This window comes from Orcinus orca, chromosome 16 (assembly GCF_937001465.1).
Source record: "Orcinus orca chromosome 16, mOrcOrc1.1, whole genome shotgun sequence".
Classification (NCBI taxonomy): domain Eukaryota; kingdom Metazoa; phylum Chordata; class Mammalia; order Artiodactyla; family Delphinidae; genus Orcinus; species Orcinus orca.
Window position 1 is genome coordinate 71,655,960 of NC_064574.1, and position 27,146 is coordinate 71,683,105.

Sequence of the window (27,146 nt, forward strand, 5' to 3'; positions counted from 1 at the left end):
CAGCACACCATCATCCCCACCCCCACCCCCCGCCGTGGCTTTCCCGCCTTGGTGTCCATACGTTTGTTCTCTACATCTGTGTCTCAACTTCTGCCCTGCAAACCGGTTCATCTGTACCATTTTTCTAGGTTCCACATACATGCGTTAATATACGATATTTGTTTTTCTCTTTCTGACTTACTTCACTCCGTATGACAGTCTCTAGATCCATCCACGTCTCAACAAATGACTCAATTTCATTCCTTTTTATGGCTGAGTAATATTCCATTGTATACATGTACCACATCTTCTTTATCCATTCATCTGTCGATGGGCATTTAGACTGCTTCCATGGCCTGGCTATTGTAAATAGTGCTGCCATGAACATTGGGGTGCGTGTGTCTTTTTGAATTATGGTTTTCTCTGGGTATATGCCCAGTAGTGGGATTGCTGAGTCATGTGGTAATTCTATTTTTAGTTTTTTAAGGAACCTCCATACTGTTCTCCATAGTGGCTGTATCAATTTACATTCCCACCAAGAGTGCAAGAGGGTTCCCTTTTCTCCACACCCTTGTTGTTTGCAGATTTTCTGATGATGCCCATTCTAACTGGTGTGAGGTGATACCTCACTGTAGTTTTGATTTGCATTTCTCTAATAGTGATGTTGAGCAGCTTTTCATGTGCTTTTTGGCCATCTGTATGTCTTCTTTGGAGAAATGTCTATTTAGGTCTTCTGCCCATATTTGGATTGGGTTGTTTCTTTCTTTACTATTGAGCTGCGTGAATTGTTTATATATTTTGGAGATTAATCCTTTGTCCGTTGATTCGTTTGCAAATATTTTCTCCCATTCTGAGGGTTGTCTTTTCGTCTTGTTTATGGCTTCCTTTGCTGTGCAAAAGCTTTTAAGTTTCATTAGGTCCCATTTATTTATTTTTGGTCTTATTTCCATTACTCTAGGAGGTGGATCAAAAAAGATCTTGCTGCAATTTATGTCAAAGAGTGTTCTTCCTATGTTTTCCTCTAAAAGTTTTATAGTGTCCAGTCTTACATCTAGGTCTCCAATCCATTTTGAGTTTATCTTTATGTATGGTGTTAGGGAGTGTTCTGATTTCCTTCTTTTACATGTAGCTGTCCAGTTTTCCCAGCACCACTTATTGAAGAGACTGTCTTTTCTCCATTGTATATCCTTGCCTCCTTTGTCATAGATTAGTTGACCATAGGTGTGTGGGTTTATCTCTGGGCTTTCTATCTTGTTCCATTGATCTATGTTTCTGTTTTTGTGCCAGTACCATATTGTCTTGATTACTGTAGCTTTGTAGTATAGTCTGAAGTCAGGGAGTCTGATTCCTCCAGCTCCGTTTTTTTCCTTCAAGACTGCTTTGGCTATTCGGGGTCTTTTGTGTCTCCATACAAAATTTAAAATTTCTTGTTCTAGTTCTGTAAAAAGTGCCATTGGTAATTTGATAGGGATTGCATTGAATCTGTGGATTGCTTTGGGTAGTATAGTCATTTTCACAATATTGATTCTTCCAATCCAAGAACATGGTATATCTCTCCATCTGTTGGTATCATCTTTAATTTCTTTCATCAGTGTCTTATAGTTTTCTGCATACAGTTGTTTTGTCTCCCTAGGTAGGTTTATTCCTAGGTATTTTATTCTTTTTGTTGCAATGGTAAATGGGAGTGTTTCCTTTATTTCTCTTTCTGATCTTTTGTTGTTAGTGTATAGGTAGGAATGCAAGAGATTTCTGTGCATTAATTTTGTATCCTGCAACTTTACCAAATTCATTGATTAGCTCTAGTAGTTTTCTGGTGGCATTTTTAGGATTCTCTATGTATAGTATCATGTCATCTGCAAAGAGTGACAGTTTTACTTCTTCTTTTCCAATTTGTACTCTTTTATTTCTTTTTCTTCTCTGATTGCCGTGGCTAGGACTTCCAAAACTATGTTGAATAATAGTGGTGAGAGTGGACATCCTTGTCTTGTTCCTGATCTTAGAGGAAATGCTTTCAGTTTTTCACCATTGAGAATGATGTTTGCTGTGGGTTTGTCGTATTTGGCCTTTATTATGTTGAGGTAGGTTCCCTCTATGCCCACTTTCTGGAGAGTTTTTATCATAAATGGGTGTTGAATTTTGTCAAAAGCTTTTCCTGCATCTATTGAGATGATCATATGGTTTTTATTCTTCAGTTTGTTAACATGGTGTATCACATTGATTGATTTGCGTATATTGAAGAATGCTTGCATCCCTGGGATAAATCCCACTTGATCATGTTGTATGATCCTTTTACTGTGTTGTTGGATTCTGTCTGCTAGTATTTTGTTGAGGATTTTTGCATCTATATTCATCAGTGATATTGGTCTGTAATTTTCTTTTTTTGTAGTATCTTTGTCTGGTTTTGGTATCGGGGTGATGGTGGCCTCACATAGAATGAGTTTGGGAGTGTTTCTTCCTCTGCAATTATTTTTTTCTTTTTCTTGCGGTACGCGGGCCTCTCACTGTCGCGGCCTCTCCCATTGCGGAGCACAGCCTCCGGACACGCAGGCTCAGCGGCCATGGCTCAGGGGCCCAGCCGCTCCGCAGCATGTGGGATCCTCCCGGACCGGGGCACGAACCCGTGTCCCCTGCATCGGCAGGCGGACTCTCAATCACTGTGCCACCAGGGAAGCCCCTTCCTCTGCAATTTTTTGGACGAGTTTGAGAAGGATGGGCAGGCGGATTCTTAACTACTGCGCCACCAGGGAAGCCCAGATCTTGTGCTCTTTCAATTTTTCACCCCCACGCCAAAGGGCTCGCCACTGACTCCAGGATAAAGCCCAAATGCTTTAGTTGACTGTCCACACCATCCACCCTGGGCCTATCTTCGGTTTATTCATTCACAATGTATCCCACAGCGTGTCAAGCACTGCTCTAGGCTCTGGGACTCTAGCAGAGACTAAGGCAGACAAATTTCCTGCCCTCGTGTTGCTTATATTCCACTGGGGGAAGAGGATCCGATAATATGTATACAGATAAGATCGTTTTGTGCCCCATCAACTCATTCAAGTTTCCACCGTAGGATCTGTTCAAGGTTCCTGAACCAGTGCATAGGGTTTCACAACTGCTGTTCCCTCTGCGTAGAACACCCTTCCCCTATCTCTCCCCACTGCCTCCACCCCAACCAACACCTTCCTCGTCCTTTGAGCCACTGCTTAGTTTTGCTCAGTCACCTGCCTGCCTTAGGCAGAGGTGACTGCTTTGGTCATCATATACGTACAGCTGCTCTAGCACTTCTCACAAGGTAGTTAAATTCTCCATTTCACTGCCTGGCTCCTCAATTAGACCACAAGTGCCTGCGTCTAAATCGTCTCCATATCCCAAGCCCTAGCAATTAGCCTGGCCTTGAGGGGGCCTCCACTAAGTACTTACTGATTCTGTGAATGAATAGAATCCAACCAATGCAGTAATGTTATCTAGATCCCCTGGTTCCCTTGGCTCTTACGGCACTCCTACCTCCCACTTTCATTCCTGACCTGTGTGGTTCTCCACACCCACGCTTGTACACAAGATCGCGCACATGCGCGCGCGCGCACACGCACACTCAGGTAAGCACACCTCCCCCACAGAGGCCTCAGACTTCATCCATGATTTCTGCATTCTGGCATGTTCCCCTGAAAGCAGCACTGTGCACCTGCTTCTGTCCACATTCTCCACCCCAATGTACCTCGCCACAGCTGCTGCCCCAGGGATTTTCTGCACCACGAGGCAGCCACAGAAATTGCCAAGGTCTGTGTTCCTGGTTCCCAAATCTCTCCTCTCCCCTTCAGCCACACTGAGAGGGTCCCAGGCACCTTCTCTGCCACCCCAGCCCTCTCAGAGGGGGATTCAAGCCCAGAAAACAGGAGTCTAGCTGTCCCCAGTGACACCTCTGTTGAGTCGAAGTCTGGGTCAGACTGCGTGCTTAGGGCTGTCCTGTTGTCTGCCCCTATCTTCGCAGAATGCTGAGACCCAAGATGAAACCAGTTCCCACCTCAGCCCCAGGAAAGGCTTCAAGTGACACATGGCCCCTCCCTCTCTTCAGCTCCTGCCAACGGAGAGACATCAGCTTTGGCAAGACCTCTGGACACGTCCAGGGCCTGCAGTGGCCAGACTCACCACGGGTGGTATTCTGTTCCTGCCACGGGTGCATACATTATGCAGGAGGGTGGACAGGGCACCAGGTCTGCTCACTGCAAGGCAAGCCAGTAGGAGGGGTGATGTATGCGCCCCACTTTGCCAGGGCCCCACTTCTACCCACATCGCACCAATTGTTGGAGGCAGGGAGAAACTGACTTCACAATAGCTGAATAGCCATAAGATCTCCCTTTTTCTAAAGTTCAAAGCCGGCGATGTTAGATATTCTCACCTGTAGTTTTACACTGCCCCTGGGACAGAGAGTAAAAGATGATGTCCTAATCGTCATGGGGTGGGTGGGAGGCCTGAGACGCAGAGAAAACCAAGAAGATGAAAGACACCTCTGCAGACCTGGGCTTGCATATGGGAAGGCAACCTGGCAGTTCTGATTTTGATCTGATACTTTCAACCCCCTCCTATGGACATCAGATAATATTGCCTCCCAGAGACAATGAGGGGTTCACCAGCCTCCTTATTATGAAAATGAAAGGCCTAGGCTTAGATAATTACTCCTTATCCCCAGGGGAGTAAGAAGCTGAGCTGAGCTGAGCATCAGTAGAAGCCTCTTCACAGACTTTATCTTTTTTTTTTTAAAACATCTTTATTGGACTATAATTGCTCTACAATGTTGTGTTAGCTTTTGCTTTATAACAAAGTGAATCAGCTATACATATACATATATCCCCATATCTCCTCCCACTTGCGTCTCCCTCTTACCCTCCCTATCCCACCCCTCTAGTTGGTCACAAAGCACCGAGCTGATCTCCCTGTGCCATGCAGCTGCTTCCCACTAGCTAGCTATTTTACATTTGGTAGTGTGTATATGTCCATGCCACTCTCTCACTTCGTCCCAGCTTCCCCTTCCCCCTCGCTGTGTCCTCAAGTCCATTCTCTACATCTGCATCTTTATTCCTGTCCTGCCCCTAGGTTCTTCAGAACTTTTTTTTTTTTTTTGGATTCCATATATATGTGTTAGCATACGGTATTTGTTTTTCTCTTTCTGACTTACTTCACTCTGTATGACAGACTCTAGGTCCATCTACTTCACTACAAATAACTCAATTTCGTTTCCTTTTATGACTGAGTAATAGTCCGTTGTATATATGTGCCACATCTTCTTTATCCATTCATCTGTCGATGGACACTTAGGTTGCTTCCTTTTCCTGGCTATTGTAAATAGTGCTGCAATGAACATTGTGGTACATGACTCTTTTTGAGTTATGGTTTTCTCAGGGTACATGCCCAGTAGTGGGATTGCTGGGTCGTATGGTAGTTCTATTTTTAGTTTTTTAAGGAACCTCCATACTGTTCTCCATAGTGGCTGGATCAATTTACATTCTCACCAACAGGGTAAGAGGGTTCCCTTTTCTCCACACCCTCTCCAGCATTTATGGCTTGTAGATTTTTTGATGATAGCCATTCTGACCAGTGTGAGGTGATGCCTCATTGTAGTTTTGATTTGCATTTCTCTAATGATTAGTGATGTTGAGCATCCTTTCATGTGTTTGTTGGCAATCTGTATATCTTCTTTGGAGCAATGTCTATTTAGGTCTTCTGCCCATTTTTAGATTGGGTAGTTTGTTTTTTTGATATTGAGCTGCATGAGCTGCTTGTATATTTTGGAGATTAATCCTTTGTCAGTTGCTTCATTTGCAAATATTTTCTCCCATTCTGAGGGTTGTCTTTTCGTCTTATGGTTTCCTTTGCTGTGCAAAAGCTTTTAAGTTTCATTAGGTCCCATTTATTTTTGCTTTTATTTCCATTTCTCTAGGAGGTGGGTCAAAAAAGGGCCTAGCTGTGATTTATGTCATAGAGTGTTCTGCCTATGTTTTCCTCTAAGGGTTTTATAGTGTCTGGCCTTACATTTAGGTCTTTAATCCATTTTGAGTTTATTTTTGTGTATGGTGTTAGGGAGTGTTCTAGTTTCCTTCTTTTACATGTAGCTGTCCAGTTTTCCCAGCACCACTTACTGAAAAGGCTGTCTTTTCTCTATTGTATATTCTTGCCTCCTTATCAAAGATAAGGTGACCATATGTGCATGGCTTTATCTCTGGGCTTTCTATCTTGTTCCATTGATCTATATTTCTGTTTTTGTGCCAGTGCCATACTGTCTTGATTACTGTAGCTTTGTAGTATAGTCTGAAGTCAGGGAGCCTGATTCCTCCGGCTCCGTTTTTCTTTCTCAAGATTGCTTTGGCTATTTGGGGTCTTTTGTGTTTCCATACAAATTGTGAATTTTTTTGTTCTAGCTCTGTGAAAAATGCCATTGGTAGTTTGATAAGGATTGCATTGAATCTGTAGATTGCTTTGGGTAGTATAGTCATTTTCACAATGTTGACTCTTCCAATCCAAGAACATGGTATATCTCTCCATTTGTTTGTATCATCTTTAATTTCTTTCATCAGTGCACAGACTTTATCTTATTTCATCCTAACAGTAGACCTCAGTGGCAGAAGCCATCATTTTCACTTTACAGATAGAAATGAATTAGGACCTAGTTGAGAAGGAATTTTAGAACCAGGCAAGATCTAGGTTTGAATTCTAGTTCTGCCACCATGTGTCTGTGTGACCTTGGGCAAGTCAGTTGACCTCCCTGACCCTCAGTCTTCACCTGGAAAGTAGGGATTACATAAGAGACTGGCAGGGCTCGTTGTGATGATTAGAGGAAATGTATGCAGAGCTGCTGGCACAGAACGGGGGTCATTAAAAAATAGAACAACATGGGACGTCCCTGGTGGTCCAGTGGCTGACTCCACTCTCCCAATGCAGGGGGTCCGGGTTTGATCCCTGGTCAGGGAACTAGATGCCATATGCCACAACTAAGAGTTTGCATACTGCAGCTAAAGATCCTGCATGCTGCAGCTAAAGAACCCACATGCCACAATGAAGATCCCATGAGCTGCAACTAAGACCCAGGGCAGACAAATAAATAAATAAATATTTAAAAAAAATAAAAAATAGAACAACAAGAACTATTAATGACTGTCACAATGAATACTTACAATGTGCCACATAGGAACTGTGTTCACATACATCTCATTCAGTCATCCCACAGTCCTATGTAGAGGCACTGCTCTTGTCCCTATTTTATAGATAAGTAGCCTGAGGCTCAGAGGAGTTAAATCACTAGCACAAATTCTTCTGGCTAATGAGTAACGGAACTAAGATTTAAGTCCAGGCAATGGGACTTTGTGTGTATTCAGCTGAAGCTCAGAGAGGTTCTGACACTTGATCAAGGTCACACAGACAAAGTATGGGAGAAAAAGGGTCTGGACGCTTAGCTTTCTCACTCCAACTCACCTGCTGTGCCCCCTCGGCGGCCTTTTCTATTGTAGAGATGAAGGGTGCGACTGAACTTGCCTGGAACCTAACACTAAATAATAAATGATCTGGCGCACTGTCCAGGACACACCCCAGAGCACGGGGAGGGGGAATTGGACCCTTCCCTGGGTATCATGTGGGAAACAGGCCACTTCTGGCTGTTTATCGTTTACTTATTCACAGGCTTCGATGATATCACACCTGCACACCTCCGCAGGGCCGCGGCGGCACGGCACACAGGTAAAGAGGATGCGCAAGATAGCATTTGGACCTAACGGAGGCTGAAGGAGCAGGAAACGGTAAACTCCAGGCCCGGGGTGAATTGTGTGACAGGTCTGTGAGGTCCACTTGGGGGTGAGAGACCCACCTGGGAAGCCAGGCTGGAGCGGGAAAGCGGCGGCCGAAGTCGTGGGAGCTTGGACGGGCACTGGGGCAGCGCCACCCCACGCTGCCCGTCTCCACGCGGGCGCTGCCGGCTGCCTTCCAGAGGCGCGTGTAGCCAGGGGCTGCACCCACACGCCAGAACTGGCTGGCATCTCCCTTCCTCCGCGGGATGTTCAGACCCTCCTGGAACGCCTAGACAAGGGACCACGGTGTGTGCAATGCATCCCATTTTGGGTTTATTTCAGGTGGTACAGCCATTAAGCAAGAAAGCGCTGCGCCCGCGCGCCCCTGGGCACACACGCACACACACACACACACACACACACACACACACACACACACCTCTGAAAGCCATTCTCTTTCCAATTCCCTTTCAACGCTTCTGATTATTCCAGGACAAAGTCTCATTGCGCTGCCAGAAGTCCTTTGACACCTCTCTATCCATGCTTCTCTTGTCTTTAACAAAGAGAGAGAGGGCGGCCTCCAGCTCAGAATTCTGAGCACGTGCTAATATCTAGTGAGAATGTAAGAACAAGTGTTTTTTTTCATTTTATTTTTTGTTACCTTCTATTTACAACAAATAATACTGGTTTTCTATTTTCCGTTTACTGATAAAAAGTTTCCTTTTAACGTACATGGTTAAAAGCAGGTACTCTGGAACTCATATTATTAGGTTCAAATCCCAGCTCTGCTACTTACTACCTGTATGACCTTGGGCAAGTCACACAACCTCTCTGTGCCTCAATTCCCTCAACCGGAAAGAGAAAGTAATAATAGCATCTCCCTCTTGGGTTATTGTGACGATTACATTAATTAATGTATGTGAAAAGGGTAGATTGGTGCCTGACACCTAGTATATGCTGTAAAAATGTCTCCTATTATTAGCTCAAATAGGGGGGAAAAAACCCCTGAGGTTTAGAGAACACTTCTTTGGACCAATTCCGCCATTTTCCATGTGAGGGAACGACACTTTGGAGAAGATAATTAAGCAGCTGAGCTAGGATCTGGTAGGTCTCTGGATTCCCAATCCATTTACCAGCCATTTCAATCTTCAGAATTAATATAACCTCTCAGCCTCAGCTTATTCATTGCAGAATGGGACTGATACTATTTCATTGGATGTTGGGATGCTGTGTGTAAAGGTGGCTCAGAAAACGAGTTGGTATGATGTCTCCGGTGCATTCTCAACAGGGGGAATAGCACCCCCCAAGAGGGCAGAAATTGGTTCTTGGCGGGTGAAAAATATCTTTTAGATATACAAAGCACAGACATATAGTATATAAGTTCATGAGAAATGGTGATTAGGAAACAAAATGTCTAAACAAGGCTTGGGGAGCAATAGTTAAAAAGAAGTTGAGAGTTGAGAAATACTGCTCTTAACCAAGATTTTTCCAACTTGGGTTGTTACTCATAAGTGGATTATGAAATCTGCTTAACGGGTCATGATAAGCATTGGGGGAGGAAAAATGATAAAGGGGAACAATGATATAGTACGGTGTGCGCTACACAGAATCAGGATCAGAAAGTATCCTGAGAAAGTTTCAGTTCAGTTTGGCACGTGCATGCCAGTGCTGAGTCATGAAATAAAAGTCTCTCTCGAGGCTCACTGTAAAAAAAATGGCGCAAGCCATTTCTCTAAACCACAGTTTTCTTTTTCTCCCCTCATTATTTATCTCTCAGACAAGCCCATGCAGCCTCGAACTATTTTACTCTGAACAGGAAGAACCTGATAAGGAAAGAAAGAAATGTAGAAGAGAGTGTCCAGATTCCAGTAAAACTAGGGCCTGACCTTTACCAGCTCATGGCCAAGGACTCTTCCCTTCCTCATTCTCTGTTCCAGGGTAAGCCACAGCTACGGAGGAAGATGACTGGCCCTCAGCACCAGAGGGACCTCCCCTCTTAGATTCCTCCCTCTTCCTCCCCTTTCCTCCCCTCCTCTGCTCCCGATGTGAAAGGCAGCAGTCATGTTGACAGAGTCTGAGTCCTAGCTCTGCCATTTACTCTGCAATCCCAGGACAAGTCATTTAATTTCTCTGATCCTCAGTTTTCTCAGCTATAAACGAGGAACTTATTTGTAAGATTGTTGTGGTGCTTAAATGAGAGAAGGTAGATAAAGTATATTAGTATTTTAGTGCCTTGTATACTGCAGGTGCTCATGATAATAGCAGCTAACAGGCCCTGAACGCTGTGTGAAGAAGTTTATCCATGTTATCTCTATTTCATCCTCTAAATGAGCTTACACAGGAGTAGAGAAGGTAACAGGGCAGACTCCAGTCAGGCTGCCTAGTTTCAAACCTCAGTTCAGTATCTTTTCACATGTTTAAGGGCTGCCTATAGTTCTTTCTGACTGCATTGTCTGCCTTTTAAAAAGGTGCTTTCCTCATAACCCCACATGTCTTCGGCTTACATCACATTGGCCAGACCTCTAACTATAAGGGAGGCTGGGAAATATAGTTTTTTAAGTAGGCACATTTCAGTCTCCAACAAAATAAAGAAGGTGATAAGGATGATACCGGTTAGGCAACCAGAGTCCTCATCTTCAACAGTCTTATCTCGCTCTTGATTTAACCTTGAATTTAATTTTCAAAGGCCTATCCAGAGGGGAGAAAATGGAGGAAACAAGTAAAACAGTTAACAGAGATAAGCTCTGAAAAATGTCGCTGACGTGTCTAAATTGTAGTCAATAATGTTTCGTTTCTTTTTTTTTCTTAACCATTCAGTTTCTTTAGGAAATGAGTTTACGAGTTTTCTATATCTGTTTAATATTAGAGAGACCAATACAGTCAGAAAATAGGGTTGAAAAAAATCCCACCTCATTAACTCCCTGACTGTGTAACCTTGGACAAGGTACCAAACCTCTCCGTGCCTCTGTTTTCTCATCTGTAAAATGGGTACAATAATAATCCCCATTAACAAAGTTGTTGTGAGGAAATGACTTGATTTTTTTTTTTTTTTTTTTTTTGTGGTACGCGGGCCTCTCACTGTTGTGGCCTCTCCTGTTGCGGAGCACAGGCTCCGGACGCGCAGGCTCAGCGGCCATGGCTCACGGGCCCAGCCGCTCCGTGGCATGTGGGATCTTCCCGGACCGGGGCACGAACCTGTGTCCCCTGCATCGGCAGGCGGACTCTCAACCACTGTGCCACCAGGGAAGCCCGACTTGATATTTTTAAGCACTCGTATCAGTGTCTGGCCCATAGTAAATGCTATATAGTTAGCATTTAATGAGCTGGCATTATTATTATCCCAACTTCACAGATGAAAGAATTGAGGCCCACAGAGACTGGCCAACTATCGCTCAGGGAATGGAAGAGCCTAAGATGGTTTAGCATTTTAAAAATTCCAGGGCATCCCCTAGCGGTCCAGTGGTTAAGACTCCGCACTTCCACACATTAGCAGAGTATGCCTTGAGGACCGTACCTGTGTAAATGCCCACGATCCATATAAGGGCATTCCCAACCCCTCAGAAGGCTCCCTGGGGTGTCCTCTCCGTCAATACCTCCCCCAAGTTAAATGCTGTTCCGATTTTTCACAGGAGATATTTTGCCTGTTTTGAACGTCGTCCAAATGGAGCCATACAGTATGTTTCTTTTATTATCCGTGGAGTCTGAATTTGAAGTCCAGATGGTCCCACCCTAGGAACTGCCATCTTAACTATTACCCTGTACTGCCTTTTAAAGCAATGACTGCTTAGGCTGCTCTCTTTTCCCCCACCTCCTCATCCTGTCCCCTCTTTCAGCTCCACCCCTGAATCCTAGCTGTGCTTCAAGCCATCAACGAAAGCTAATTAGTCAATTCTGTGTTAGAAGGTTACCCCCCCAATGCCCCCCCCCCCAGCAGGCACTCTCCAGGAAGCATATGATGGAGCACATGTTGTCAAGAAGTGGGCCAATGGGAAGACGGCATATTCCAAACCGTCCACCATTCCACCAATAGGAAGGTGATGTTCCTGCCCCCTCCAACTGCCTCTGTAGAGCTGCCTCCGCCTCATGCCCTTGCAGTTTGACGCTTTCCTTGTATCCTGAGAAGGTCCCCTCAAAGCTGCTTAAGGGGTGCAGGATGGCAGGCCCTGACTCCCTACATCTCTCCTGGGCTTTCCTCACACCTCCCCTCCCTGGAGTGGATGGGAGGGGAGGCTTTTCCAGACAAAAATAACATATGTAAATATATATGTTTTCAGAGGTTTTCCCATGTTTTGTTTGTTTCTTTAATGGGATAATGCTTTGAGTTTTCTTTTTCTTTTTAAAGAAATATTATTTTTAAAATTTCAGTTATCTTTACAATTTGAACACCCCTCCTTCCTTTTTTTCTGAGTTCTGGGCACTGATGAGAACCACCAGCCTCCCTCTCTAGCCTCCACCTTGCCCCTCCGAGGTGAGGACCTAGGAGAGGGGAGAGGTGACACAAAGAGCTTGGGGTGGGGGGACAGAGGATGGGATGGGGTGAGTTAAGAAAGAGCAGGCACATACTTAAGAGCTGAAAGAGAAAGAGGGAATTTTAAGGTGTGAGATGGACTGGGAGGTGTAGGCCAGCTTCAGGAATTACAAGGAAAATGAATACAAGTGTAGGAAATGGATTGATAACCAAAAATTAGGATGTCCAATTGCTCTGGATGAGGCATATTTAAAGTGCATTAAGGATCTCGAAGAGATTGGGGAAGAGCTACGCCTGATGGCTTTTGATAGTTATGAAAGATGGATCCCATAGGCCTTGAGTTTTTGGGGTGAAGGGAGGGTCTGAGGGACACTGTGTTGAGGTGTTCTCACAGCCATCTTTTCTCACCTTCTCTACCCCAGACAGGCATGACCCTGCTCTTTGTACTGGGCTGCATCTTCTTCCCGCTGAGCTTTGCTCTCCTCTGCTGGGGTCTGCAGAATCACTCCAACCTGCGGATGGAGAGACCAGAGGCCGTTCTGGTGGCATCCAAGTAAGAGGACAGGGTGAGGGCATCCTTCCTGGGGCCAGGGCTGGTGGAGTTGATCTCCTACTTTCAGGAAGAGCTAGTGATAAGAGCAGAAGCAGACTATGTGTGTATGTGAGCGTGGGTGGGTGGGAGATATAGAATCAAAAGACACTGGCTATGGGATCTCTTGCAAGTCATTTAACCTCTCTGAACTTCAGAGCCCCCATGTAAACCCCATGGGTTTAATAAGAATACTCACCTTCCATTCTTCGTGGAGATGTTGTGTGAGGGTCAGGTGAATTCACATCTGTAGAATAGGGGTAGGGAATTCCTTGGCAGTCCAGTGGTTAGGACTCCGTGCTCTCACTGCCAGGGGCCCGGGTTCAATCCCTGGTCGGAGAACTAAGATCCCACAAGCCATGTGGCCAAAATAAAATAAAATAAAATAGGGGTTGCAAACTCCCGCAAGTGACACAAGAGATGTAGGCTCTGTGGGGACTGTGTGAGCTGGAAGACTACTTTCATGCCATCCAGTGGGGGCAGCAGCTGCTCGGCTCCAGCCAGACATCATGGAGTTAAGAGTGTGGGCCCAATGTTGTCTGACCTTCTGATTTTTTTCTTAAAAGAAGTTGAGCTTTTATGTGAAATCTAATTTTTAAACACTGACACATAACTTAGAATTTAAGAAAATACTATACTGGCAACAGCATACTGGCCAAACGAAACATGTTTATGGACTGGCCTGGGCCCTTGTGCTGCAAATCTATGGCCTATTTGACAACGATTAGTAACATAACTGTGAACCTTAGGGAGGAGAGGGAGCCGGCAGAAGGCAGAACTTACTTGGGTGTCTGGAAGCCAAAAAACCCATCTCTATCTGCTTTAATGCCCACTATCCAAAATGAAGCCACAGCTCCTTCACCAGGTCTGTGGCCCTCCCCACAGCTCAGCACCACCCTGCGGCCTTGCTCACCTTTGGCTCTGGAGCTATGCAAACATGGGTTTGAAAGCCAGCTTTGCCAATTCTCATAGCTAGGTTATCTTGGGCAGGTTTTTTGTCTTTTTTTTTTTTTTTTTTGAATCTCTAAGCCTCAGGTTCCTGTCTATAAAACAAAGATACTACCATCTGGGAAGATTAAATAAGAATGAGATAAACCACCGCACCCCGTCCCCAGCACATAGTAAACACTCAGGAAGTTGGGTCCCTTTTCCCCTTAAGTGAAGCGCTGAGGTCAGGAAGCTAGGTCCACTATTGTCTCTAAAATTGTCCCTCACTCTTGCTGCCTAAGGCCAGGGTCTGTTCCCGCAGTACGACACTAGAGGGCAGCACAAAATTGCAAATCCCAGTCCTTTGGGGAGGTGATGGCATGGGCTTTGGACAGGCAAAGGCAAATCGTAGCGTTACTATTGAGGCGTATCTTAAGACAGGCTTGAAAACCAAAGTATGGTTTGGGTAGCAGGGCCCCACGTCATGCAGAAGTCGACAGGGCAGTTGGTTTCAGGACGAGAAGGCCAAATTCCACGGAGGCAGCATGAAAGGGTGAGAAGCAGCTCAGAGGCCAGTGTGGTTCTGGTGGGGCTTCTGACCTGCAGTGGGACTCTGGTCAAGTCACTGGGCCTTGGTTTCCTTGCAGTGGAATGAGGGGCTTGAATCAGCCAATCCCCAGGGTCCTTTCCCACATGGAAACTGGGCTGTGAAGTTGCAGAGGAAGGGGAGCCAGGAGCATAATAACCCTGAAGAAAAAGAGAGTGACCAGGGCTTAGGGGAGGCCTGAAGGACACGGGCAGGGGCGTCATCGGGCTTGAAGTGGGTTTTCAGAGAAGCAGCACTTCCCCACCCTCTTCAAACCCTGCCGCCTAGTATGAGTGGTCTCTTGCGTTTTCTGAATTATGTGACCTTGGAGAGGGTCACTGGAGGCCTCAGGACCATTTCTTGACCTGTAAAAAGGGGACACATGTCGTTGCCTCAGTGCTGTTACAATAGTTAGAGGAGATCATAGGACAGTCTTGCGGCGGCGTTGGGACCAGAGGCACCTCATGTATATATACCTCAGAGTTTCCCTCCCTCCCATTGGGGTGAGGGACGTGGGGGTCTCTGAGCCCAAAGGATACTGTGTTGAGGTGTTTTTATTCCCATCTGTTCCTTAAACTCATCCTTCAGAGACAGCAAGATGCACCAACTTCTCCCGCTCCCCCCCCCAGGGAATCCTCTTTCTCTCTGCCGGGGTGGGTGCCCCTAAGCTGGGACCCCAAGGCCGCTGAGGGACACATGTCGAGAGGCCTCGGCAGAGGAGGAAATGGCAGGCATTTGCAAAGTACTGGTGGGAAACGGGGTCAGGCCCATCTGGGGGCCCAGGGCCTCCTCCCAGCTGGCCAAGGAGCCCCAGGCCACCTCCCTCCCCAAGAGGAGAGACGACCCTCCCCTGGCCCTCCCAGGCCGACCCTCCCAGGCGGGCCCCAGTGCCTGCCGCAGCGGCTGTCTCTTTAAGGGCCTCCCCCTCCCTCTTTCTCCGCTTCCCCCCACCTCTGTCGCAGCCGCCGCTGTGGTTCAGAGCTGCATGGGGAGATGCTGCTGCAGGTCCGGTTTCTTGGTGTCTGGTCGGTGCCATCATTTCCCTCCCCCTCCCCCGCCCTCCCCGAGCCGGCGACTTCCCGTCCCCCTCCCCCTCCCCACCGAGGGGGCAGGGGGCTGGGCACGAACTCTCCATAATGCCCCGTACAGCCTCCCGGCCGGGCCGCGGAAACTGTGGCGGCAGCGAGAGGCGGGAGAGCCGTGCTGACCGCTGACCACTTGCCCGGCTGCTCCTCTGTCTCCCCTCCCTCCCTTTCAGAGCTGGCACCACAGTCCCACCCCCCACCTCCCACCCCGCCTCCTCGGGCCCTCCCAGCCTCTCCACGTAAGCCCCCCCCCCACCTGCCTCTCTCCCTCCCCTCCCCCATCCGCATCCTCCTCGTCCTGTACCCCCTCCCTCTGTCCTCTCACCCGGTCCTCCCCTCCTCGGCTCTCTCCCAACCCTCTGGCTGGCTTTCTCCTGCTCCCTTTCTCGGGTCCTCCCTGTCCCCGGTCTCTCCCCATTTCCCCAGTCTCATCTAACTCCCTTTACTCGGGTCCTCTGGTCTGACTCGACAGCCCCATCCCGTCCCTGCCCTGTCCCCTTTGTGCCCCTTTCTCTTTCTCTCTCTCCTTCCCCGGCTTGGCGTCCCTTCTCCACCTCTAACTCCCTTCAGCTCGGCCTCCCTGTCCCTTCTCGGCCGCTCACTCGGCTCCCTGCCCGAGGCCTGAGCACCATGCTGACCCCAATGGTGGCTGGAGGGGTGGTGTTCCCCGGACTCTTCCTGCTCTCCAAGAACACGCTCCAGCGGCTGCCCCAGCTGCGCTGGGGGGAGGCCGACGCGGTCATTGTCTCAGCCAGGTAAACTGCATCCCTTCCCCGCCGCCCCAGGCTCTATGGGGATGGAATGGACCCTTGGCCCGGTGGGGACTGGGGGCTCCTGAAGTGGTCGGTGGGCTCTACCTCCAAGCTTCCCTCTCTCCTCGCTGCCTTACTCGCTGTCCCGGGAGACCGCATCCAAGCCCAGCCATCTGGTCTACTAGTATTCAGACTGCTCTCCCTCCCTTTCCCATTCACCCTCCCACCCTCCAAAACAGGTCCGGCCTGTGACTAAAACATCCCTATAGGATATTAGAGAGCAAGGCAAGGGGCACAGAGCTGTGTATTATTCGGGGCATGTGTTTGGGGGAATGAGGGACAGAGGAGTGAACAGTGGAACTCTGCACACCCTGGAATTCGGGCCAGAGTTGGGGAGGGGAGCGTGGTGGCACGCAATGAGAGAGCGGGAAAGTGACCAGGGGGAATCAGAGGCAACCGAGGGGCCATGGGATAACCGGCATCATGACTGGGCAGCTGACGGTGCCAGAACAGGCCCGTGGGCTTCCCCCTGCCATCCTGTGCTGTGCCCCCCCACTTCCCTGGAAGGGACACCTTGTCATCAGCCACTCGTGCTCAGCAGCTTCTCACCTCACGATGACCTCCCTGGTGTCCTCCTGGAGGAAGGCAACTCAGTGTCCTGTGAGGAATGGGTGAGCCGAGGAGTAGCAGCCGGGCCAGTCCAGGAGCCTGAGGTGGTGTGGCTGAGTCCCGGGCAAAGCAGCCTTGGGGAAAGACGGGCAGGGAGCACCCAAGAAGTGCAGAAACCGGTCAGTAAGGAGGAGGAACCGAGGTGCGCGTCTCCTGCCTCTACTGCTGCTCCCTCTTCCTCCCTAGGCTAGTGTCCTCTGTCCAAGCCGTCATGGCCTCCACAGCTGGCTACATCGTCTCCACCTCCTGCAAGCACATCATAGATGACCAGTAAGTGCCATGAGACCACCTTAGCCCCCGTTCCAGCAGCCTGTGTGTGTGTGTGACCCCTGAGTACCCCAGGTCATCTAGGGGGCTCCTTCAGTGGTCCCCAAGCCCTTAACTTGAGCCTGAGCAAGTCAACTGCAGTAGCTGCAACTCAACACCCAGGGATAAATTTATCCACATCCTGTCCTTAAAGGTCAGAACCAGGAGGAGAGGGAGCGGGGAGCAAAAAGGATTCTCAAAGCAGCTCCTAGGCTTCCCGGCCTCTCGGATCATAGTAGGTTCTGAAGGTTGTTTCCTCCCGTACCTCCTCCCACCCTTTCACCCCTCGGACCCCATTTCCAATCAGCATCCAACTGGGGTGCTTCTCTACTCATGTCGGGCTCACCCCTCCCCTCCCCCCAGAATCCAGGTGTCCAGCCCCAGCTCTATGCATGAGAGGGACAGATGACACAAACAAGGCCACCAGTGGTTAGGCAGTGGGGTGGGGAGTGGAGGGTGAAGAGGCCAAAATTTGGCACTGGGAGCTGCTGCAGTGCCTGGCGCTTGCCAAAACCCCAGGCCTGAGAGGTAGAGCAGGAGGGAGGAGAGGGGCCCTGTCCGTGGTGCTGACGGGCAGCTCTAGTTGACCCACGGGCCGCCGCCGCAGAGTTGCCGGTGAGGGTGCTGATGACGCCCCACGCTTAACTTCTGGTCCTGTTCCCTCCTCTGGTGGCGCTGAGCCCCAGGGACATTGTCTGGATGCCCCAACCTAGAGACATTCCCTGTCTCCCTCGAGTTCCTTCATCTGTGGACTGAGGTCCATCCCTCCCTGGAAGGGCTGCTGCGAGGAGGAATTGACTTGTGTGTGTCTAACGCCTAGAGCAGTTCTGGCCACACAGAGTGGATGCTAAACTCTTTCTTCAGACCCCCACCCTGGGGACTTGGCTTCCTCTTGTCCTCTCCCCCCATTCCCACCCCTGGGTCCAAGATGAGCCTGGATCCCCACACATTCCCTTCTCTCGCCTTCTTACAGAGGTCACTTTTCAGTTCTTACATTTTCTCCCCCGCCCCACCCAGTCTGTTCTTGTCCCTCCCCGCTTAATCCTCAGGTGGGTGGGAAGGATCAGGGTTAATCCAGGGGCAACAGCTGTTCCTACCTCTGAGCACCTAATTGCTGAAGAGGGTGGGAATGGGTTTAACCCTGCACACTGGAGCCCAGGGCCTGGAGGTCCTGGAGCCCCACAAGCTAGTGGTGTCACCGTGTCTGCTGTGGCTGACTCTCCAGGCCACTCTCTGCTCTAACTTCTCTTGGGCCAGTGGGACCCCTTTCCACCTTCCTGCCCTTCGTCTCTAACCTGGGCCACTGCTTCCTCTCCTCTCTCTCTCCCTCTTGGTCACACACTCCAGCATGGGTCTCTGCTTCTCTTTTCCTGAAATCATCCCTGCTAGAGTGGGCTGCCTGTCCCCTTCCAGGCCAGCCTTCCCCAGGGTTCACCTTCTGTTTCCATCTCACCCCTGGTCCTCAGCTGCCCTGCCCTCAGGTCTCACTCCACTTCTCCCTTCAGCAGCTGCTCTTACTTTGTCCTCATATTTGCGTCCCTTCTGGCTGACTTTGCTTTCATCCCTCCACCGAGCTGGGCGAGTTCCCCTGGGCCTGCCTCTTCGACCTCCCACCCCACCTCGGACCTGTCACAGGACTACAGATTTAAGAGAAGGTGCTTCAAGTGCTGACTCGAGAAGAAAAATGCAACGTTGCGTATTCATGCACTTTTCATTTTTGTTTACTCACTAAGTGCCTGGAACTTTCTCTGCTCTTGACTCCTTTTGCTCAGCGTTTTCTCCATAATGCTTGGCTGTACCTGAAAAAACAAGAGATGGGGCCACATTCAAGCAGAGCAAACACCGCTGACAGCACCACCAACTCCCCAGTGCGGCCTGTCTGTGACCCCTGTCTCGAATCTTCTAGGGGACAGCAGGGCTGAGAGGGAGAGCTGTGGAGCCAGACTTCTCATGTTGATCCCTTGGTCAGGTTACCTAGCCTCTCTCACCTGTAAAATGGGGTGACAACCATACCTACTTTTTATAGGCTTTCTGTGGGGAGTAAATACGTTTGTGCATGTAAAAGATTTAGAATATTAGAATAGTGCCCGCATGTAATAAGCAGTCAGTTGATGTCAGCCAATATGCTCTCTCCCCACCACTCCCAGAATTACTCTTCTGCTGTAATTCGTCCTGATCTCAGCTGTTTCTCAGATCTGGTCTGGCTTGTTTTCTCACTCTATCTCGGCCCTCAGGTCTGTGGCTGTCTTCTGGTCTCTCTTCCTTTTTCTCCCACCATATTGCAGAGAGAGAGAGAGAGAGAGAGAGAGAGAGAGAAAGAGAGAGAGAGGGAGAATGTGAATGAATGAATATGAATCCTGGGTGGGCCCTCAGGTCAGTCGGTGTTTGAATCCCAGCCCTGCTACTTGCCAGCTGTGTGATAGTGTGGCCTTGGGCCACCTTTTCACCCTCTACCCTTGTAACTTGAGAGTCTACTTCCGTCTCAGCGTTGTTACGAACATCACCTGAGATCTGACTCCCGTGATGCGCCCAGCATGGACCCGGCATCTGGCAACTGCCCTGCCCATCCCCTTTCCTCCTTGACCCCCCCTTTCTCTCTGCCCGACAGACACTGGCTTTCCTCTGCCTACACGCAATTTGCGGTGCCCTACTTCATCTATGACATCTACGCCATGTTCCTCTGTCACTGGCACAAGCACCAGGTCAAGGGGCACGGAGGGGACGAAGCGGGGACCAGAGCCCCGGGCAGCACCTGGGCCGCGGCACGCGGCTACCTGCACAAGGAGTTCCTCATGGTGCTCCACCATGCTGTCATGGTGCTCGTGTGCTTCCCATTGTCCGTGGTGAGTGGGGCCGCTGAGAGCCAGGGCCCCGTGTCCTGCTCATGCCAGCACTGCAGGAGCCTAGGAAGCCCTGGGTCCAGGTCCCAGCAGCAGGGCAGGCCCAGGATGGAGGGCCCCATGGAGGGGTTAATGAGCTCCAGCCCAGCCCCAAACAGCAAGAGGGTGGATCGCACCCAGCTGTGGTGCTTTGGAGCTGTGGTTACACACCACTGCCTCTGAGACTCAGTTTCCTCATCTGTAGTATCAGGAATACCATCTCACCTGCAGGATGGTTGGAGGGATACGGTGAGTTAGTGCTCCCAGCTCAGCTACTGTTCACCTGTGCTCAGACTTTCAGAGTGAAGCATCCCCAAAAGTGACGGGGGTGGGGGGGCAGGTGCTGCCCAGGAACCCAGGCTCAGGGCAGGCGGTTTCCTTCCTCTCCTCTCAGGTGTGGCGTCAAGGCAAGGGAGATTTCTTTCTAGGCTGCTTGCTGATGGCAGAGGTCAGCACCCCCTTCGTCTGCCTTGGCAAGATCCTCATCCAGGTGAGAGGGGCGCTGAGGGTTCTGAGCGTGACAGGAGGACCGGGGAAGGGCGGGCACTTTTAGGGACCGATTGGAGATGCTTTAAAGGACAGGTGAAGAGTCGGGGCTATAAGGCGGGGTATAGGGGAGGCGTCAGGGCGGAGGGGGGCGGGTGGAGGGGAGCGGGGCCTGGGGCCCCTAACCTGGCCCCTGTCCGAGGAAGGCGAGGCAGGGAGGTGGGCCGAGGGGGGAGGTGGCCCGGGGGCTGAGCCGGGGGCGTGGCCGGAGGCGCCCCGCCCCTCACCCCGCCCCTGTCTGCCCGCCCCGCCCGCAGTACAAGCAGCAGCACACGCTGCTGCACAAGGTGAACGGGGCCCTGATGCTGCTCAGCTTCCTCTGCTGCCGGGTGCTGCTCTTCCCCTACCTGTACTGGGCCTACGGGCGGCACGCGGGCCTGCCCCTGCTCGCCGTGCCGCTCGCCATCCCGGCCCACGTCAACCTGGGCGCCGCGCTGCTCCTAGCCCCGCAGCTCTACTGGTTCTTCCTCATCTGCCGCGGGGCCTGCCGCCTCTTCCGGCCCCGGGGCTCCCGGCCGCCCTCCCCCTGTCAGACCCAGGACTGAGGGTGGGGCCGGGGGCCCTCCCCACCCCACCCCTACGCCGTGGGGACAGGGCTCTGGGGCTGCTGGGTGGGGGGAGGAGCCAGTGGCCTCTTGCCCTGACAGCCCCCGGGAACTGACAGATGGACTCCGAAGGGGGTGGGGACATGTCCCCTCAGGGGCTGAGGGCTGGGACCAGGTGAGTTGGAAGGCAGGGAGAGGGGACCTCTCCCTACAGTGCCTGAACCGAGCGAGGGTCGACCCCCTCCTGCCTAGCCCCTGTCTCCATCACCTCCCCTGGGCCCTGGAGAAGCGAAGGAAGAGGAAGAAGACGCACCCCTTCCCAACCGCTTAGGGCTCAAGGCTGTGGGGAGCCTGAGGGGACCAGGACTCACAGAATTGTCGGGGAGGCCCTGCTGCCAAGGCCATGCCAGCCCCCCTGCTGCAAACTCCTCTCAACTCCCTGTCACCTGGGAGGGAGGGGACACCCTATCTAATGCCCGTGGGCTCGCTCAGGGCTGGCTGTCCCCACTGCTCCTCTCCAGGGGAGGCCAGCCTGAGGAATCTTATTTATTTTATTAATTCGTCCAAATGCAAACTCGTTTGTGGGTGTCGGGGGAGGGAGGTGGTTGCTACCCCCCAGCCTTCCCAGTGCTGAGCAACCCCGGGGGCAGGTGGGGGGCCGCCTGGTCCCTTCCCCATTAGGCTGCACATCTTGCCCTCGGGCCCTGGCATGTCCCTGGTGCTACAGACCTCTCAAGGCTTCCTCCAGTCTGGGGTCGGGGGACCCTGGGAGGTGCTTTACAGACCGCTAATAAAGACGATCTGCGTGAACGCCACCAAGGCCCTCGTCACCCAGTTCTTTGGGGCTGGGAAGGGAGCAGGCGCCTGGGGATAGAAAGCACGATGACTGGTTGACCGCAGGACGGGGCAGGACCCCCGGGCTGAGTCGCTGAGCAGTCAGGGAGAAAGCAGCAAGGACTTTTATTCATCAGCAGGAGAGGAGGGCGGGTATGGGCACTCAGGCAGAGTCCAGGGCCCTCGTCCGTCCGGCTTTTTAGGCCCCTTTCTCACAGCTCCTATTGGGTGTGGAGATCAGAGGTGGGAGGTCACGCCACCACCGCCTCCCTGGGCTTTGGGTCCTTCAGCCTCTCCCAAGGAAGGTTGAGGTGGGCGGGGCTTGGGGAGGGGGACAGGCCTTACATGTGTGTGCAGAACTGGAAAAGCAGGAAGATGAAGGCCACCACCAGAGCGCCCACCAGGATGTGATGGAAGAGCATGGAGTCGGAACCTGCTAGACAGTGAGGTTGAGACAGGGGCCCTGGACTCACCTCCAACCGAAGGGCCAAGGGCAGCTGTCCTCCAGGCCCCGTCAAGGAGGGCAGCCCCTTCTCAAGCTGGGTCATACCTGAGTTAACAAAGATGACAGGTCTCTCTCCAATGAACTGGGCCAGGGCCAGGAGCCTGGCTTGGTCCGAGTCTGGGTAATCAAAGAAGTCAGGTCTGTCTAGGAAGAGTGGAGACTCTGCTCCCCGGGCCAAGGCCTTGGCATTCTCCAGGATGGGTGCTGGGGACCCAGAGCAAAATCTATGAAAGAGCCAAACAGACCCGTGCCCCCCACCCAAGAGGCTGAGGCAGACCCAGGGCCTGGCCAGGCCACAGAGCCCTAGTACAGCTGTGGAGGGCCTTGATTTTGTTCCAGGAACTTCTTGAGGGTCAGCTGAGCTCTCCATGAGAGGACCCACGCCAAGCAGGGAGGATGGGAGAGAAGCATGGAGAGCAAAGAGAAAAGCCCAGGCTTGGCCTCCCAGCCTCTCAGGGGCAGGAACCCCACACCCCAGCCTTCCTCCTTCCCACTGTTCCCAGGACAGCTTCCCACCTGATTCTACGGTCCCCAGCCCAGCCAGCCACATCCACACCTGCGCCCACTGCCACGGCCTCATCACCCTTCCGCTCCAGTGATGGGGTGAGGGCTCTGTGATGTCACCGCCCAGAGCCATTCTGATCACACACTCTAGGGTGAGGGGAGAGAGAAAGTGCTAGGATCTGGAATCCTTCCCCCCAAGCCTCCACATCCAAAGGGAAGGGATTGGGACCCACAGAGCCTTTGGGCTGATGCTGATGATAGAACAATAACAGTGGAAGCCCCAGGATTTACAGATAGGGGGACTTGGTTGGGCAATCTTGCTGAAAGCCGGGACTAAGGAAAGCTGCATTGGTATAGCAGGCATAGTGGATTTGCGGGGGGAGGGGGGACAGGCCTAAACATCTCCACTTACCCCTTGGATTGACCACAGATAGCATTTATTGAGCACTTGCTACTATGCCAAGTACTTTAAATGGACTGACTCATTTAACCATCATAAAATCCTATGAGGTAGGTACTGCTGCCCTCATCTTATAGAAGAGGGAGACAAGGCATAGATGGGCAAAGTGATGTGGGCAACACACACTTCCCAATGGCATGTATCCTCCTCCCTGAGCCTACCCCCTGCCTCGTGTCCTCAAATGCAGGGGCACAGGGGTCTCCCCCATGCCCAAACTCTGTCTCGTAGTGCTCAGCTGAGGACAGCCCTGGGGTTAGCAACCTAGACAAATAACAGGCATTTCCACTAGGTGGCAGCAGTGTCTATGCCTGCCTGCTTGTTTCCCTGTTCTTGCCCAAGGAAGGCACAGCTCCCAGGCTCCAGGCCCTCCCGCCTCATCCCATCAGGTTGTATCAGGTGCTGCAGGGAAAGGTATTGCAGGCATGGGGGTTGTCAGAGGAAGTCCCCCGGCCCATCTCGGGGCAGGTCTCTTGGTCATGCACAGAGCCTTCACAGGCTACCCCTCTCTGGGTGGGCTCCCCCAAGGGCCATCCCATTTACCCTTTCTAGTCTCTGCTTTTCCCTTATTTGTCACTTCCCAACAGCCACTTTCACTCCTCTTGCCCCCCCGCAACCAGTGGCTAAGAATTAGCTCCCTTCTGATTGGAAGGTGGGCCTGTCTGTCACACATGTGTCCCGCCCCACCCAAGCCCAAGGACACTTCAGGGTCTCCTTGGTTTTATTACACAGTTGCCTATTCAGCAGCCTCTGACAGTCCCAGTTCCATGACATGCCCCACACCAGGCATGTGTCTGTGGCGTGTATGAGGTCCTCTGTCCTATGGAAGGAGGCTCCTTCCTCCACTGGATTCGTACCCCTCATCTTTCCGATCCTCAGGGACTACCCAACCATTCTCCTCACAGCAACCCTGGGAGGTACTTGTCAGGGTCAGCTTCTACTTCCTAAACAAGGAAAAGGCGCAAAAAGAAAAAAAGGGGGGAAAAGAGGAGACAGACTAACATCTATGGGGCCTCCTGCAGGACTGGCTCCTGTGGGCCTCTTTTCCCTACACTTATCTCTTCTAAGAAAGAGGAAGTGATTTACCCAATGACGCAGGCATGTGAAGGGCAGCAGGGACTCAACCTGGTTCCTGGCTCTGGCCCAGGGCCCCCTCCCCAAGTCTGCATGCAGCTGCCCTTGGGGGCTTAGCTGGGAGACGGGGTCCTGGGAGAAGGGGTCCAGAGCCTTTAGCCTTTGGAGTAGATTTGGTAGTTTCCTCCGTTGCCTCAAAAGAACACTGTTGTCCTCTCTACCAGAAAAGGCCCTTTGCGACAGCCCTCTGTTTCAGGCCATCCTGGATAACCCCGTGGTGCAGCTGGGCCTGACCAACCCTAAAATCTTACTGACATTTGAAGACATGCTCGAGAACCCGCTGAACAGCACCCAGTAGATGAACGATGCCGAGACGGGCCCAGTCATGCTGCAGATCTCCCGCATTTTCCAGACCCTGAACTGCACGTAGGCCGCGTGCTCCAGCCGCGGGGTCCAGGAGGGCGGCCTCTTACTTCCCAGCCGAGGGCTGGGAAGAGCGGGCAGACCCCGGGGTGCCCTGGGCTGGGGAGCGGAGAAGGGCGGGCCGGAGGGGGCCCCACCCTGGGTGTTGGGCGCCCAGGCCACACTCGTGCTTGGATCTTCCTGCTGAAAAACCTCTGTGGCGGCAGCGCGCTCAGCCGTGCCTCTAGCCTCTGACAGTGTTTACAGACAAGGTCGTCACCCCGGGAAGGGGTCACCTCCCTCCAGTGTCCCTCTGGGCTCTTGAAACGCTACTTGGATTGACCTGTAAGCGCTGCTTGTAGAGTCCACTTGTTATTTGAAAGATGGCATGTTTCAATCCCAAGGGTTAACATCAAGGGTACTAACTTAAGTAGAACTCGCAGATGACTTTTCTTTAATAAATAAATTCCCCTTTTCCAAAAAAAAGAAAAGGCTCTTTGGACACAAGCAGTGAATTATCCATTCATTTATTCATCCAACCATTAAATAAATGTATTGAGCTCCTGTTATGTGCTGGGCTCCATTTATGGCTTAGATAGAAATCACCAGGGCATGGTCTCTGCCTGCGGGGACCACAGGGGAGAGAACTCAGGGATACACATCGTTCAGAGTATAGACAGACAATCCCTAAGGGGCTGTCTACACTTGCTGTCATCGCTCCCTCACCTTTAGTGTATTCTTCAAACCCTTCAGACCTGGCTTTGTCCCTCCCACTGCACTGAAGCCACTTTGGCCAGGTCTGCCAATGACCCCATAACTTGCCACATCTAACGATCACTTCTGTCTTTTTACTTCTGTCATCTAATGGTTGGTTCTGTCTGTCAGCATCCTGCCTCCAGGCATGGGGGCCACACTCATCAGTTTTCTCGACTCCTCCTCCTCTGAGCTGCTCAGGCTTGGACCTTCTCTTTTCTATCTATACCCTCTCTCCCTAGGTGATCTCATCCAGTCGCATGGCTTTAAATACCATCTATACGCTGATGACTCACAAATGTATATTTCCAGCCCAGCCCTCTCCTCTCCTCCAGACTCCCCTACCCAACTTCCTGCTTCATGGCTCTGTATGTCCAAAAACATCTCAAACTCAATAGATCCCAAATGGAGCTCTTGATTCTCCTATCTCAAACCTGCGCCTTTTTTCCATCGCAGCAAATGGGCTCACTATTCCTCTAGATGCTCTGCTCAACACAAAAACCTAGGAATCGTCTCAAACCCCTCCCTATTTCTCTCCTGACAAACCCATAATCAAGACCTGTTGGCTAGGACCTCCCTGGAGGTCCAGTGGTTAACACTCCCTGCCTCCATTGCAGGGGGCGCAGGTTCGATCCCTGGCCAGGGAACTAAGATCCCACATGGCACGTGCAGTCCAAAAAAAAAAAAAAAAAAGACCTGTTGGCTCATCTCCAACCTAAATCTCAAATCCATCCACTTCCCTTCCCCTCCAGTGCCGCCCTGCCCCCCTTCATTCAAGCCAGCCCTATGTCTCATCTGGCTTATTGCAACGACCTATGGACTGCTTGATCTCTATTCCCTCTTCCCCCAGCGAGAACAGACCAGAACACGTGGATCCACTACTTAAAACCCTCCAGTGGCTTCCCTTGCCTCCTGTGTTATTTTGAACTTCTTACCCTGATCTGCGACACTCTTGTCTACCTACCCACCTCGGGTTTTCCCGAGCTTCCCTTCCTCGGCACACCCCAGCCTTTGCACACACCTCTGCCTAGGACACTCTTGCCCCAACTTGACCCAGTAATTCCTCCTCATCTTCCAGGTCACAGCTGAGACGACACTTCCCCTGGGAAGTGAACCTGAGTTTTCTGACCATGCCCTGTCACCACATCAGTCTGACTGCACTGGAGTTGTCTGTGTATTTGTCTGTCTCCCCTACAAGCCTGTGAAGCCAGAGATCATTGACCTTGGTCGTAGCCCTAGCACCACAGTATAGAATAAGTATTCAATAAATACTTACTGGCTTAATGGATGGACGAAAAGCCTTTCCACCTCTGGACAAACCAGGGCTCAGAACTGTCTGTATTTTCCCCCGCGACTGGCTGGAACTCCAGCCTCATCCTTGCCTTCGTGCAACAAGGCTTTCTAGAGGTGAGCTGCTGGGCCTGAGCTAAACCCCAGGAGAAGAAAGCAGTGCAGGAAGCAGGGCTGGGCTTCTTGCCCAGCTCGCCCCTCCTTTTACTGCAGGCCCAGGTCTGCCTCTCCCC

General features: G+C 51.2%; 2 protein-coding genes and 1 long non-coding RNA gene across 3 annotated transcripts; 1 reads left to right on the forward strand and 2 right to left on the reverse strand.

The window, feature by feature from the left end:
* Nucleotides 1-11,680: 11,680 nt before the first annotated feature.
* On the reverse strand, nt 11,681-15,535 carry LOC125961431 (uncharacterized). Its single transcript, XR_007472149.1, has 4 exons — nt 15,264-15,535; nt 14,327-14,473; nt 12,999-13,046; nt 11,681-12,722 (listed from the first exon to the last, which is right to left on the reverse strand). It is a non-coding gene; the product is annotated as an uncharacterized LOC125961431 (long non-coding RNA).
* On the forward strand, nt 15,269-21,909 carry TLCD3B (TLC domain containing 3B). The gene is made up of 5 exons (XM_049699242.1): nt 15,269-16,152; nt 17,005-17,088; nt 19,733-19,967; nt 20,398-20,493; nt 20,807-21,909. The coding sequence occupies exons 1-5, from the start codon at nt 16,028-16,030 to the stop codon at nt 21,092-21,094; spliced, it is 828 nt and encodes a 275-aa protein (XP_049555199.1). The 5' UTR covers nt 15,269-16,027; the 3' UTR covers nt 21,095-21,909.
* Nucleotides 21,910-22,075: 166 nt separating this feature from the next.
* Nucleotides 22,076-23,015, reverse strand: C16H16orf92 (chromosome 16 C16orf92 homolog). The gene is made up of 4 exons (XM_004269007.2): nt 22,950-23,015; nt 22,479-22,637; nt 22,274-22,361; nt 22,076-22,149 (listed from the first exon to the last, which is right to left on the reverse strand). Exons 1-4 carry the CDS (start codon nt 23,011-23,013, stop codon nt 22,128-22,130), a joined length of 333 nt encoding a protein of 110 aa, XP_004269055.2. The 5' UTR covers nt 23,014-23,015; the 3' UTR covers nt 22,076-22,127.
* Nucleotides 23,016-27,146: the final 4,131 nt, after the last annotated feature.

Coding starts and splice junctions, on each gene's coding strand:
- TLCD3B (XM_049699242.1), top strand. CDS start 16,028: ATGCTGACCCCAATGGTGGCTGGAGGGGTGGTGTTCCCCGGACTCTTC. Junction 17,089..19,732: donor AAGCACATCATAGATGACCA/GTAAGTGCCATG, acceptor TCTGCCCGACAG/ACACTGGCTTTCCTCTGCCT. Junction 20,494..20,806: donor TTGGCAAGATCCTCATCCAG/GTGAGAGGGGCG, acceptor CCCCGCCCGCAG/TACAAGCAGCAGCACACGCT.
- C16H16orf92 (XM_004269007.2), bottom strand. CDS start 23,013: ATGAGGCCGTGGCAGTGGGCGCAGGTGTGGATGTGGCTGGCTGGGCTG. Junction 22,638..22,949: donor GCTGGGGACCGTAGAATCAG/GTGGGAAGCTGT, acceptor CTGGGTCCCCAG/CACCCATCCTGGAGAATGCC. Junction 22,150..22,273: donor TTCCAGTTCTGCACACACAT/GTAAGGCCTGTC, acceptor CACACCCAATAG/GAGCTGTGAGAAAGGGGCCT.